At 31.3% G+C, this 15,138-nt stretch overlaps 1 protein-coding gene across 3 annotated transcripts in view; it reads left to right on the forward strand.

Annotated features, from left to right (window-relative positions):
* Positions 1 to 1,269: 1,269 nt before the first annotated feature.
* The window catches only part of LOC143069702 (2-oxoadipate dehydrogenase complex component E1-like), a 79,170-nt gene continuing 65,301 nt past the window's right edge, over positions 1,270 to 15,138 (forward strand). The window contains exons 1-8 of one of the 3 annotated variants that reach the window (XM_076244474.1): positions 1,270 to 1,448; positions 5,866 to 5,980; positions 6,606 to 6,780; positions 7,755 to 7,859; positions 10,331 to 10,442; positions 12,486 to 12,583; positions 12,978 to 13,041; positions 14,206 to 14,279. In XM_076244474.1, the coding sequence (XP_076100589.1) occupies positions 1,310 to 1,448; positions 5,866 to 5,980; positions 6,606 to 6,780; positions 7,755 to 7,859; positions 10,331 to 10,442; positions 12,486 to 12,583; positions 12,978 to 13,041; positions 14,206 to 14,279 (882 nt within the window). In that variant the 5' untranslated portion in view covers positions 1,270 to 1,309. The other 2 variants (XM_076244473.1, XM_076244472.1) reach the window with 2 other exon arrangements.

A 15,138-nucleotide genomic window follows, 5' to 3' on the forward strand; every position in this document is an offset into this window, starting at 1 on the left:
TTTTTTTTTTATCAATAATAGAAAGTATTGGTTCTAGCACTATCAAGATTTAAAGGTTTCTTTGAATCACGAAAAACAAAAGCTTCATTTTACTAGAAATGGTTCAATTATAAATGAATTTTTCGAAAGTATTTTCCATAAATAAAAAATAGATGGTCAAACAAATATTTCTTTTCTATATATAATATTAATTAATTATTTACAGAAAGGAATTCCCAACTTTGGACACATCCTGGGACCCATGCCACCCTATATCTTAAATGTCATATATATCTTTAATTCATATCAAAAGGCAGTGATAAGAGGAATTATGACTTGAAATGTGCAAAGCAAGCAAATTTACAGGTAAATTTTGAGGGGCACTGATAGTGAAATCTTCTTAGTTTTCACTGAGACTACATAGTTGGTAGTCTTAATTTGATTTCAAGTCCTATTATAGGTATTGCACATTCACTTGTCTCTGAACAAAATTCCTAGCGATACCTTATTATTTCAGATACAATTAAAACTTAAAGTGCCTGTGAGGTATTGGTATAAATCTACAATTATTCCATTGTCGTTTGTACCTAACGTGTACTGTATAACAACAATTATATAGGTCAATATAAATCTACGGATCGCCCTAAATATGCATGAAATATTTGCCACTGGACGCCAAACAACCAACGATTAATCATTCCCGGCTATCATTCAATCTACGACCACTTTGTGTATTCATTCTAGTCCTTTAAATTTAAAGAGGGCAACATGTTAACAACATCTCGATTTTGGCAAAAAATGCAAAAATGCTGATAACAGTTAACAAAGTGGACTGAAAACAGCTTACATTGATCTCAGGTAACAGTAAACAACACCTTGAAAATGGCCATAACAGGTTAACACAAAAAGGTATTGCCCCCCCCCCCCCCCCCCTTTTCCTATTATGTTTTCTCTTATAATTTGTATACTTTTTTCATTTATTCTGCCAGTTACTATTTCTTTTCTTTTTTCTATTGTAAAGCTGCCGACCGAATTCCAAAAATAAAATTAAAGAAAAATAAAATACCAAGGATTTGTATAGTAGCTTCTTACTATACAATTCTTAAGAAATACCAACTTAATTTTCAAACGTTGAATATTGAATGGAAAAGCGAAGATATGCGTTATAGGACTAACTAGCATAGTACGTGACATATAATGACACATATTTTTATAAATGTGGACATATTTCGGTATTAAAAAAATATCATCATAACCTTTCGAAAGTTTCGCGCACCTGTCTTTTGAAGCTCTCTATGATTGAGGTAGAAAAGTTGTAGAACCGAAAACAATGTCAATGTTAACGTTGTGGAGACTTCACTCTGCCCCACGGATATTCCAATCAGCATATGCATACACATCTTTATATCACTCAGAAAATGGAATTTATGGACATAGAAGGAAAGAACAACGATTGTCACCCGAAAAAGGTATAAAATGTGTTGTAGGTTTTCAAGGATACAATGTTTCTGAAACTGTTCGTTGATTGGTTAAAACTGGAGGTGTGTGATTTACAGTGTAAATCTGTACAACCTGGGACTATTATATTTAGTTAGTCCTAGGTGCAACACCGGAGCTTATCCAGCCATTTTTGAAAAGGTTTTCAACCCACGATAAGGGGGGGGGGGGGGGGTTCCTACTATACTTCCCCATTATAATGCATTGATGGTTAAAAAAGGGGGGGGGGGTTCGGCGGGTTCCAACCCCATAACTCTGCCACTGCAACACACTGACAGTGTTTAACAGAGGACCAGAGCCCCCATTAGAAGCAAATATTATCTTTTTTCTTCTTTAAATATACTATAAGCTACAACTCATGATTACAAATTTACTGTATACTGTTGCATGCAAGTACTGGCATATAAATTACAAAAAAAACCTAATCAACATGTGAATAAAAAAAAATCATTGCTATATAATACAAATTGTTTGGTAGCCTGCAGATGAACTAAATTATTTAGTTTAAAATTATTTTCAAAATGATTGATATATATATATAAATAAATATGATAAAGGCACCAGTAGTACATGTAGTTAAAGCACCTAAATATCGTCCCCATTCAATTATTAAGTGGAATGAGTGTCGTAATATCATCCACGACTCACTCCATACTTACTGTATGAAATGGATAAAACAGGAAAAAGCTGACAAAAAATCTTTGGACTCTTTTTTTAATTCAGTAATGAAGATAGTTGATATACGTATTCAACATTTTAAAGAACATTTTATATTAACAATAACCACAATAAACCTATTTCTCGTATAAAACATAAACTAAAAGAACTAGCCAAGGAATTTGTTTTTGTCCTGGCCGATAAAGCTGCTAATAATATTATTATTGTTTGACGTAAATTTTACATTGAGGTTCTGAAAAAAGAAATCACCAATTCACCAACATTCCAACTGACTCCATTTTCAGAAAACGACATCTGTAACAAACATAAACTTTTAGCTACCGCTTTACAAGCAGAGCCAAATATACAATGAAAGTCCCAACTATGTATTGGCTTCCGAAGCTACACAAAACACCTTACAAATATAGATTTATTTCGTCTTCAAACCATTGTTCCACTACTAAATTGTCTATTCTTCTTACCAGCACACTTGGTACAATTAAAAACCTGATAATAAATTTTTCAAATAGGCTTTTCGAAAATAGTGGAATTAATTACTTTTGGAGTGTCAAGAACTCGTTGGAAGTACTTGATAAATTGCATGCTTATATTGGTGATTTTGAATCTGTTCAAAGTTTTGATTTTTCTACCCTGTATACCACATTGCCTCACATTCTCATTAAGAAAAAATTCACACACCTAATTAAATGGGCATTTAAAAAGTCAGAATGTGAATATATATGTTCAAACTCTTTTAGGTCATTTTTTAGTAGCAATAAACAAAAAAACTATGTCAATTGGACATGCTTTGATACTATTTATGCCCTTGAATTTTTACTAGATAACATTTTTGTTCGCTTTGGGGATTCCGTATATCGTCAGGATATCGGAATTCCAATGGGGACTAACTGTGCACCACTTATTGCGGACCTGTTTTTGTATTGCTATGAGTTACAATTTATGACAAAAATAAGCAAAGACCCATCGAAACAACATCTGATAAACAAATTTAATAATACAAATGTACTTTTAGATATTTGGATGATATTTTGGCTCTCAATAATGACGACTTCAGTATGTATATTAAAGAAATTTATCCTGTTGAACTTACTTTAAATAAAGCTTATACTAACAATGACCACTGCCCTTTCCTCGATCTTGATATCTATATCACTAACAGAAAGCTGAATACTAAAATTTATGATAAAAGAGATGATTTTTCAATTCCTATCGTTAATTATCCATTTTTAGATGGTGACGTTCCCTTGTCACCATCTTACACTGTTTATATTATATATCTCAACTTGTACGATTCGCTCGTGTATGTAACAATGTTTTAGATTTTAACAAGAGAAATTTATGCATTACTGAAAAATTATAACACCATGGTTTTCAATATCACAAACTAGTCAAAACATTTACTAAATTTTATCATCGGTATAAGGATATCATTCGTAAATATAGCTCAACATGCAGACTTCTTATACGTTCAGGTATTTCACATCCAATTTTTTATGGAAATATTCCTTATAAAGCACAAAGGTGTCAGTATTCACCTCAGAAACTAAAAAAACCTTTGAATAGACTTATTAAGAAAGGATATAGTTACGATACTGTTGTCAGGTCATTAAAGATTGCATATTTTGGCGTTAATATTGATTCACTTATAGTGTCTTTGCATCGGAACTAAACACATTTATTAAAAAACCAGTTGTTGGCATGACACGGGTTATGTTCTTCTCATATATGTTATGATGGTATGATACTAACCCCTAACGGGAAGGATTGTGCCTGATGTTCATATGATGAAATCATAATCTTTCAGTCAGTGTAATAATGAAGTCTGGAGCTGGCATGTCAGTTAACTGCTAGTAGTCTGTTGTTATTTATGTATTATTGTCATTTTGTTTATTTTCTTTGGTTACATCTTCTGACATCAGACTCGGACTTCTCTTGAACTGAATTTTAATGTGCGTATTGTTATGCGTTTACTTTTCTACATTGGCTAGAGGTATAGGGGGAGGGTTGAGATCTCACAAACATGTTTAACCCCGCCACATTTTTGCGCCTGTCCCAAGTCAGGAGCCTCTGGCCTTTGTTAGTCTTGTATTATTTTAATTTTAGTTTCTTGTGTACAATTTGGGAAATTAGTATGGTGTTCATTATCACTGAACTAGTATATATTTGTTTAGGGGCCAGCTGAAGGACGCCTCCGGGTGGGGGAATTTCTCGCTACATTGAAGACCTATTGGTGACCTTCTGCTGTTGTTTTTTATTTGGTCGGGTTGTTGTCTCTTTGACACATTCCCCATTTCCATTCTCAATTATATCCCTGTTTAAAAGTCATAATTCCATTGAGAGAAAACAAATCTGGGTTACAAACTAAAACTGAGAGAAACACAAGCTACAAGAGGTAAACAATAGAACTACAGAAACAATAAAGTCCAAATGAAAAATGCCAACATAGATATAAATTAACAGACTTTTTGATGAATGAGAGTATAAAGAGCAGATTACAGAATGGTAGAGTGCAAAACATGTAAAAGTTTAAAGAAGAAGAGTGGAAAAAAACCCAGCTACAGAAATGAAAGATGAGAAATTTTTTAATTAAAGTCATAAGAAACGAGTGACCGGTGAAAAATAATGTTCTTCCAATTCTTGAACCAATGCATACAAACATCATAAACTTAGTCTTTTGTGCTCGAATTTATCATTTTTTTCGTGTAAATTTCGTATAATCGTCAATTCTTTTTTCAATCGGTCAGTGTTGTTGTGTAAATATGGCAGGTAATTAAAGTTTGTGTTTTGAAGCCGAAGTTGAACGATAGTCACCGGTTTGTCAACAATTGACGAAAAATAAACAAAAAAGCATGGAAACTGAGCACGTGTTTAACATGTAAATTCAGATAATAGTTTATTTTAAGGACATCCATGCGTATTGTGGTCACTGGATTTTTACGAGATGGGTCACACTGAGGTTACTTGCATACGGAAAATATGTCGGGGGAATTGCTTGCTGGAAGGAAGCAATTCAAATAAAGTAAACTTCTTCTAAATATGAATAAACTAAAGAATTGTCTTCAGAAAAAAGTATATGTACATAAGTTTTACAATGAAAACTATTCATTGAGTTATAAAAAACATATGCATTATTTTTTTTTGATTTGAGGTTTCTTATGACTTTAATTTTCATCAGGATTTTACAGCATCAGCATAATTTGAATTATAAAGAAAAGAAAAGAAAAACCTTAAGAACATACATGATATAAGAATACAAAGTTAAAGGACCCCTTTTAGAAATGCATAAATGTCCATTTCATTTTTTCTTTTTCCTTCACAAAGAATCCCCCCTTTTATCATGTTATTCAGATGGTAACTTCTTAAAATTGTTACAATTTATTTCTGCCTTTAAATACACAGGACCCTAACATTTTCTTTTAACAAAAATATACTGCATATATATGATATATATGCATGGCATTTAGATATTTGTCTTTTAGGTAAAACAAATTTAATTGAAATCTGTCTACTTGAATACTCCACTATTTTTTTCACCTTTTTTTTCTCACATTTTCAAGAAAAACAAAAATGTTGACTCTTCTACTTGTTAGTTTCTAAAAATAAACAAAAATACCTTTAAAAATGTTAAATATATAAATTGATGTGACTTTTATGTGTATTACTTAGCTTGTCTCAATTCCTTTTATATATGAGAAATCTGTAAATTTGTAGTTCCACAGAATGTTGTTACTAGTGAGAACTTCCAAGCTTACAGACTGACAGAAGCTTACAGAAAACATGGTCATAAAAAGGCAACCTTGGATCCCTTAGGACTTCAGCAAAGATGGTTTGTATTTTCTTCGAATCTGAAATTTTTTCCTTGTTCCATTTTGACAATTCTTTAGAGGTTATTTTTATTTGTATATATACTAGATGTTTCAAAGTTTTTTTTGGACCTCAGTGGTCTTTTGGTCCAGTTATTTTTCAAGCATTACTGGTCCAGTCAGTGTTTTAGTAGTCTTTTTCATTATGAGTACACCACATACAGTATTACAAAATTCTTACATCTAAAATCGTCATTTGATCCAGTTATTGATGAACTTTTACTGGACCCAACCATTTTCTACTGGACATTGCCACATGTCTGACATACCTTGGGAATGACTTGATATACTGAAAAGAAGTCCACAAGGATTTCTTTTAAATGTAGAATTTTAATGTTAGAGTAAAATTATCATAAAAGTATAGATACTGAATTTTTAATTTAGTGTTCATAGCATGATGGAAACAAAGGATCAGCTGAAATTTTGTTCAAGAAAATAAAAATTTGATTGAAAAATTATCTTACATCTTAGATGTAATAAAGATTAACAATCATCACTATGAAGTGAAGTTATTCTGTGCATGCATTTAGGATTTAGTATGTTGCAAATTTAATAGAATGTTTTATAGACCTGTTGAGTTGTTTTCAGTGGTGTACCCGAAATAGATTTATCAAATTATGGATTGTCTAAAGACTCCACAACTCAGTTTGATGTAAATGGAATTTTGAATAATGGTGCATCAAAACTAACAACAGCCCAGTTAACAGATACACTAGAGAATATCTATTGTGGTCCTATTGCTGTGGAATTTGATTATTTGCAGGTATGAATTAAGGTGGCTCGGGGCCTATTAAAAGTTTCTATCAGAAGTACCGTAATTTTTTGTTATTTTATTCTTTACAGAAATTAAATCAAATCGGTCGAAAAAAAATAGGGGTCACGGACCATTTAAGCTCAAAATTTTACTTTTAAACAGGTATGTAAAAGGGACCATTTTTCAATGAAATGATAGGGAAAATAGAGGTGTTGACATATTTTTATCGGATTATCAAAAAAACGTTCTATGACGCTTGGTCCAAAACTGTAAAATAAAAAGCTGAAATATAGCTTCAAAGAATGAGCAAATAAAAAAATAGGTCACCGATAAGGAAAAAAATATATTTTGCCTTAAAACCCAAGTTTTGGCGTGAAAATGGGTGAAATGTCATTTTGACCCTTTAACAAATACGGAATATAACGAAAATATTCTATTATTCACATTACTACAATGATTTAAGATTTCTAATCAATCAAAATATTTAAAAAAATTATATAGAATTTACGACAAATACTTTTGTAATTCATGCGTGAAATTATGCGCAGTCGAATAGTCCCGAGCCACCTTAAGTTGAAAATTGATGTTTTGTGGTCTTTTACTTTAGGAATACAGTATTATAGTCATTTTAGTTATACAAATATTTTTATCTTTGATTTTTACCTTTGTTGGAAATGTCAACTGGAAGAAGTTTTATGTCAGAATTATCTAAAAAAAAACTGATTGAAAAACTACCTCTCATTTTCAAAACCATAGAAAATCTGTGTCTTTAAGAGGATTTAATACTGTTGTGTTGTATTTTCTCATAGTTATGTAGGTTTGACATTCAATACACATAAAATAGTTAACAACGCTAAAAACAAAAGTTTATGCAATACAAACCACCATAATAATGACAAACTCAATCTGACAGAAGCTGTATGTGTCTCAGAGTGATGATTTTGTTTGGCTTTTTATTGTTTCTTTGTATCTACTCATTTCAGACAGAAGAAAGAGAATGGTTTGCTCATACATTTGAATCTCAGAGAAAATCGTTGATACCAGACGAGAGAAAAGCAGACTTGGCCAAGTTAATGTTAAAATGTCAGGTTAGTATCTTATATGTAGAACACTTTCTAAACCTGTCAACTCTCCCACTTTCTGCTGGTGACACCTGTAAACTTCACATTTCATTTTGAAAATTATCTTCTCAACATCTTATTCCTTTAAATGCTTGAATTTTAAATTATATATTCTAATATCAACCACCTCCAAATGGAGTTGGTGTTTCAAGCACAAATTTTGTACTCTGAGTACATGTACCTAGTGAAGTTTTATGACCAAAGACCTAGATGGTTTGTAAGTTAAAAACTATAACCCTGTCTAAGATAAAAACCTTTTTTTAGCTCACCTGTCCCGAAGGGACAAGTGAGCTTATGCCATCACTTGGCGTCCGTCGTCGTCCGTCGTCTGTCGTCGTCTGTTGTCTGTCGTCTGTCGTCGTCTGTCGTCGTAAACTATTTCAAGAATCTTCTCCTCTGAAACTACTGGGCCAAATACTTTCAAACTTTAACTGAATGTTCCTTAGGGTATCTAATTTATAAATTGTATCCGAAGTTTTGATCTATCAACAAACATGGTCGCCATTGCTAAAAATAGAACATAGGGGTCAAATGCAGTTTTTGGCTTATAACTCAAAAACCAAAGCATTTAGAGCAAATCTGACATGGGGTAATATTGTTTATCAGGTCAAGATCTATCTGCCCTGAAATTTTCAGATGAATCAGACAACCCGTTGTTGGGTTGCTGCCCCTGAATTGGTAATTTAAGGAAATTTTGCTGTTTTTGGTTATTATCTTGAATATTATTATAGATAGAGATAAACTGTAAACAGGAATAATGTTCAGCAAAGTAAGATTTACAAATAAGTCAACATGACGGAAATGGTCAGTTGACCCCTTTAGGAGTTATTGCCCTTTATAGTCAATTTTTAACCATTTTTCGTAAATCTTAGTAATCTTTTACAAAAATCTTCTGCTCTGAAACTACTTGGCCAAATACTTCCAAACTTTAACTGAATGTTCCTTAGGGTATCTAGTTTGTAAATTGTATCCGAAGTTGTGATCTATTTACAAACATGGTCGCCATTGCTAAAAATAGAACATAGGGGTCAAATGCAGTTTTTGGCTTATAACTCAAAAACCAAAGCATTTAGAGCAAATCTGACATGGGATAATATTGTTTATCAGGTCAAGATCTATCTGCCCTGAAATTTTCAGATGAATCAGACAACCTGTTGTTGGGTTACTGCCCCTGAATTGGTAATTTTAAAGAAATTTTGCTGTTTTTGGTTATTATCTTGAATATTATTATAGATAGAGATAAACTGTAAACAGCAATAATGTTCAGCAAAGTAAGATTTACAAATAAGTCAACATGACGGAAATGGTCAGTTGACCCCTTTAGGAGTTATTGCCCTTTATAGTCAATTTTTAACCATTTTTCGTAAATCTTAGTAATCTTTTACAAAAATCTTCTGCTCTGAAACTACTTGGCCAAATACTTCCAAACTTTAACTGAATGTTCCTTAGGGTATCTAGTTTGTAAATTGTATCCGAAGTTGTGATCTATTTACAAACATGGTCGCCATTGCTAAAAATAGAACATAGGGGTCAAATGCAGTTTTTGGCTTATAACTCAAAAACCAAAGCATTTAGAGCAAATCTGACATGGGATAATATTGTTTATCAGGTCAAGATCTATCTGCCCTGAAATTTTCAGATGAATCAGACAACCTGTTGTTGGGTTGCTGCCCCTGAATTGATAATTTTAAGGAAATTTTGCTGTTTTTGTTTATTATCTTGAATATAATTATAGATAGAAATAAACTGTAAACAGCAATAATGTTCAGCAAAGTAAGATCTTCAATTAAGTCAATTTGACCAAAATTGTCAATTGACCCCTTAAGGAGTTATTGCCCTTTAAAGACTTTTTTCACAATTTGTTCATCATGTTGACTTACTTTAAAAAATCTTCTCCTTTGAAACTGCTGTATCAATTTCAGCCAAACTTAGGCTAAATGAGTTTCAGAGTATCTAGTATAGAATTTTATATTTTATTTCCTTGTATGTCAAGAAACATAGCTCCTATGGCTAAAATAGAACATAGGAGAAAATGATTATTTTTTTTGGCTTTTGAAGAAAATAGGACGATCCAAAAAACATTTAAATAAATTGAAAAGCCAAAATAATCATTGATGAGAGATTTAACCAAAAGAGTTAAGGTGAGCGATTCAGGCTCTTGAGAGCCTCTTGTATTATTATGTAAGTGTGTAAGCATGTTTTATTGTTTCTCTCTCTGTCAGGAATTAAGGGATCATCATTGGCATACATGTACAAATGATCAATGATGTAGGATTTGATCATTGTTAACAAGAATGAAAGGAATCATTCTAAATGTTAGCAGGATATAACCATGCAGGAATCAATCTTTAAAAAGTTAGTCGACAAGAGCAAATTCAAAGATCTAATTTTCATTAAATGGGAGAAGAATAGAAATTTAAGTATATTAATCTCTTTAGGCTTTTGACCACTTCCTTGCCAACAAGTTTACCACAGTGAAGAGATATGGTGGAGAAGGGGGAGAAAGTATGATGGCTATATTTGATGAGATATTCTCTCACAGTACACAAGGTAAGTTTACTACAGTAAAGAGGTATGGTGGAGAAGGGGGAGAAAGTATGATGGCTATATTTGATGAGATATTCTCTCACAGTACACAAGGTAAGTTTACTACAGTAAAGAGGTATGGTGGAGAAGGGGGAGAAAGTATGATGGCTATATTTGATGAGATATTCTCTCACAGTACACAAGGTAAGTTTACTACAGTAAAGAGGTATGGTGGAGAAGGGGGAGAAAGTATGATGGCTATATTTGATGAGATATTCTCTCACAGTACACAAGGTAAGTTTACTACAATAAAGAGGTATGGTGGAGAAGGGGGAGAAAGTATGATGGCTATATTTGATGAGATATTCTCTTACAGTGCACAAGGTAAGTTTACCACAGTAAAGAGGTATGGTGGAGAAGGGGGAGAAAGTATGATGGCTATATTTGATGAGATATTCTCTTACAGTTCCCAAGGTAAACACGAACAATGGATTGAGATAATTTGTTTTACTCACAATTAAATCAAACCATGACATATTCACCTTCTGTTTCAATTGATTGAGTGTAGTTATATAAATACAAAACTTTTTTGATGGGGGTGAGAAGCTAAATAATCTGAATATTTTTGTAATGATTTTCGAAAATGTAGTTCATGTCATGCTTTTAAAAAAAATAATGATAAAATATGGGTCACAGTTCTTTTTTCAAGGTTAAAGTCATAATCAACGATTGACCGGTGAAAAAAATTTTATTCCAATTCTTGAACCAATGCATACAAACATCATAAACTTAGTCTTCTGTGCAGGATTTTATAATTTTTTTCTCAAAATTTTGTATAATTGTCAATTTTTTTTCAATCTGTCAGTGTTGTGAAAATATGGAGGTAATTAAAGTTTGTGTTTTGAAGCTGAAGATAAATGATTGTCACCTGTTTGTCAACAATCAACAAAAAAGCATGAATATTGAGCACATGTTTAACATGTACAATCAGATTATAGTTTTTTTTCATTCATGTGTATTGCGATCACCCGATTTTTATGAGATGGGTGACGCAGAGGTCACTTTGCATACGGAAGATATGTCGGGGAATTGCTTCCTTAAAATAAAGTAAACTTCTTCTTAATGTGAACAAATTAAAGAATTTTCTTCAGAAAAAGTATATATGCATATAAGTTTTATAATGAAAACTATCCATTGAGTTATAAAAAAACATATGCATTATTTTTTTTAATTTGAGGTTTCTTATGACTTTAAGATATGGATGATGCATTAAAAACCCAATTTTGTGATATAAAAAGAAAACTAAAAGATAGAATTTTAAGATAAAATATGAGAAAATAGCTAAAAAAATGTACTTTTGAAAATATAAATTAATATTGAGGTTGCTAGCCCAGCTTGTTTTCTTGCTTCAAAAACCAAAACAGGTAAATTCTTGACACATTCCTAAAATAAAGTTACATTATCTGTTATTTCCCCTTATACAGCAAAGTTAGAAAAAAAAATTTAATCAAATAAAAATTTGTTAAAACAGTGATCAAATTAAGATAAAATGCTCAATTTTATTACAACATTCCTTTCTCAAAATTTGCACATTTCATTAATTATCTAAGCCAATTGTTTTATGCTTTTTAACAATCAGAGATGGCAGAAGATACTTGATTTAAGGTGGTACCGAAAAACCTTTACTAAAATTAATTTAGCTCGTTTAATTTTCATAAAATTTTGACAAAGTATTTACTTAGACCCTTTAAAAAAAATATAAAAATTTCAAAAAATTTGAACCATCCGTTTTATCAGGAAAATTACACTGGTTATATGGCAGTTTGACAAACACTTATTTTGATCATTAAGAAGATTAATATTCCCTGAACAACAGAATGTAATTAAAATGTTTTGCTAATTTTACAGAGTTATCTCCCTGTAGTGTTAGGTATCACCTTAATGGGAAATAAGTCATACTGCCAGCACTGATGTTTGTCAAGAAGCAAATTGTAGTGTAGCATATAAGTTCCTATGTTATACTGTAGTTATATTTAGTTGTATGTTGTATGCACTATTTCTTTTCAGATGACATCTCACATATAGTTATGTGTATGCCACACAGAGGGAGACTTAATTTCCTTACCTGCATGTTGAAGTTCCCACCTGTAATCATGTTTCAAAAGGTAAAATATAGTAAAAGTAATATTATAACTTATGCCATCATAATTTTTTTTGTTAATTTCCTTTTTTGTACAATCTCCTTTGTAAAAAAATGTAAGCTAACTAAGCAGTTAACAAGTGTAAAATAATTTATTTCCGTGGTATACCAATTTTCGTGGTTACCGTTAGAAATAAATCATAAATTTATATGCTCCATTATATTATAAACAAATTTTGCCAATTTGAAAGGCACAAATGATGAAACCTCACAGCTATAAATTCTTTAACAACTATCAATTATTTTAATTATTTCGACTTTGTCAGCAAATATTAAGAAGTTATTTGAGGACTTGTTTACTTTGATGCTTCATATGGAGTTATACATTTTTATGTACCTGTATCTTTATTTTTACTTAGATGAAAGGAAAATCAGAACTGCCTCCAGGTGCTAAAGGAACTGGGGATGTATTATCTCATCTTTGTAAGTATTAAAAAATCATAAAAAATTGTTCAAACTTTTGAAAAATTAAAAATTCAATATTTTAGAAAATTATGTTTTTCCTCTATCCACAATAATTGATACACATGAAAATATATGAATCCAAAGAAGTAAGATAAGAAATTTAACCAAACTTGAGAAGTAAATAAGAAGTACATTACATATAGATTCAATCACTGCAGTAAGTGTTCTATGATATTCTCCACTCGAGAGCGTTAAATTTTAAATGTTAAGTGTGAGGCTTGCCAAGGTTTTTAAGTAATTAAAATTTAATTGTTGAGAGGGGAGAAATATGTAATATACAAGTTATAGTGGCGGTATCTGTTTCTCTTATGATTTTTATGCCCCACCTACGTTAGAAGAGAGGCATTATGTTTTCTGGTCTTTGTGTCTGTTCATCTTGTTATCCTTCCTTTTCAAACATTTGCAGAAAGTTGTGTTCTTTTTATGTGACGTCATCAGGCATTGTTGCCTTTTTTCAGAACTTTGTAATAGGAAATTTAGAAGAAATCAAGAAAATTAAACATCATAATTAAATTTCTACAAATCAGTTGCTGAGAAGTGATAAGAAATATTTATCTCACACCACTCAGAAAAATAGCACAAAAATGATATGGTATTATAAAATAAGTACTGTGGATTCATTATTATTCGTTGGATACCAATTTTTGTGGGTTCGTGGGTACAGGTAAACCACGAAATTAAATGTTAAACAAATGACAAATTTTCTATAGTCTTGTTGTATGCAGACCTCAGTAAAACCACAAAATTAAATATCCACGAACATACAAGTTATCCCCTATCCACAAAAATTGATACCCACGAAAATTAAATGAATCCACAGTAGTATGTTTCCATAGAGACCAGAATGTATATGTTTACACTCTTGTCTCTACGGAAACATACTACTGTGGTTGCAGTATGAGATTCAACAATGAAAAAGTCCATACTGTATATATAGTTTACACAAGCTAAGTTTAAGTACAGAAAACTTCATATGGAGAAAGGTTTTTAATCTGTGATTAGCCAAAATATTAATCATGTACAAATAAATGTTGGTTTCAAAGAATTAAGTTAAATTACTCTTGTAAATAATTTGAAATTACTAGACTTGTTTAATATGACTGTAGACTTGTTTCTTTGTAGATACATCAGAAGATATCCAATATCATGGAAAGGATATCCATGTTTCACTTATTCCAAATCCCTCTCATCTTGAGGTAATTTTATTTAATTAGCAAAATTGAAGTAGCATTTTTTTTCTTTTTCACTTACATTCATGATCCTTAAAATTCATTTCTGCTTGTACATGCATATCTAAATAATCCAGAAAAGTAAATTCTGTAAGATAGAAACAGTGGAACGTCTTCATATAGGAAGGGGAATTTGACAATTTGGAAAGAGTTTGTACTAGAATTTGGTGTGATTATTTTTCTAGAAAAATCTAAGACTCACATTTTAATAAACATGTTAGAGCACAGAGCAAAAAATGTGGGTTAAGTCGAAGAAGTTTTTAATTAATTATAAATCCTGTTGTGTATGACACACTGATTAAATTAATCTTTGGATACACATTTATGTATCTTAAATCTTAAAATTAAGCAAATATAATAATTTCAGATTTTAGGCAAAACAGCACAGTCAGGTCAGCAGTTTTATTAAAGATTTTATAATCATATATTAGCTTCAAAATACTTAATTATAAAACTGCTTAAACTAGCAACTTCAAAACTGTTAATCTTACTTTATGCTGATCCTATATTTAATTTCCCTGGCATTATAATCTTATTCATAATAATTCCCCTTTATTACTGATTTGATGCGTTTTCAGATTGATCACTTGACAACTTCCTGTTTACCGAACACTTGTATGATTTTACACATGATAGCCAAGTTGAAAATTTTCGTCACATTTTTCTCAGGAACAACAATACAAGGATTTCTGAAAGTTGGTTTCAGGATTTATATAAGTCAGCTATACCGTGTGATGCGTTTTCAGATTCATCACTCGACAACTTCCTGTTTACCGAACACTTGCATATTTTTACACTATTAATATTATGCACTTGCGGCGGGGGT

The sequence above is a fragment of the Mytilus galloprovincialis genome, chromosome 3, assembly GCF_965363235.1.
Source record: "Mytilus galloprovincialis chromosome 3, xbMytGall1.hap1.1, whole genome shotgun sequence".
Taxonomy (NCBI): Eukaryota; Metazoa; Mollusca; class Bivalvia; order Mytilida; family Mytilidae; genus Mytilus; species Mytilus galloprovincialis.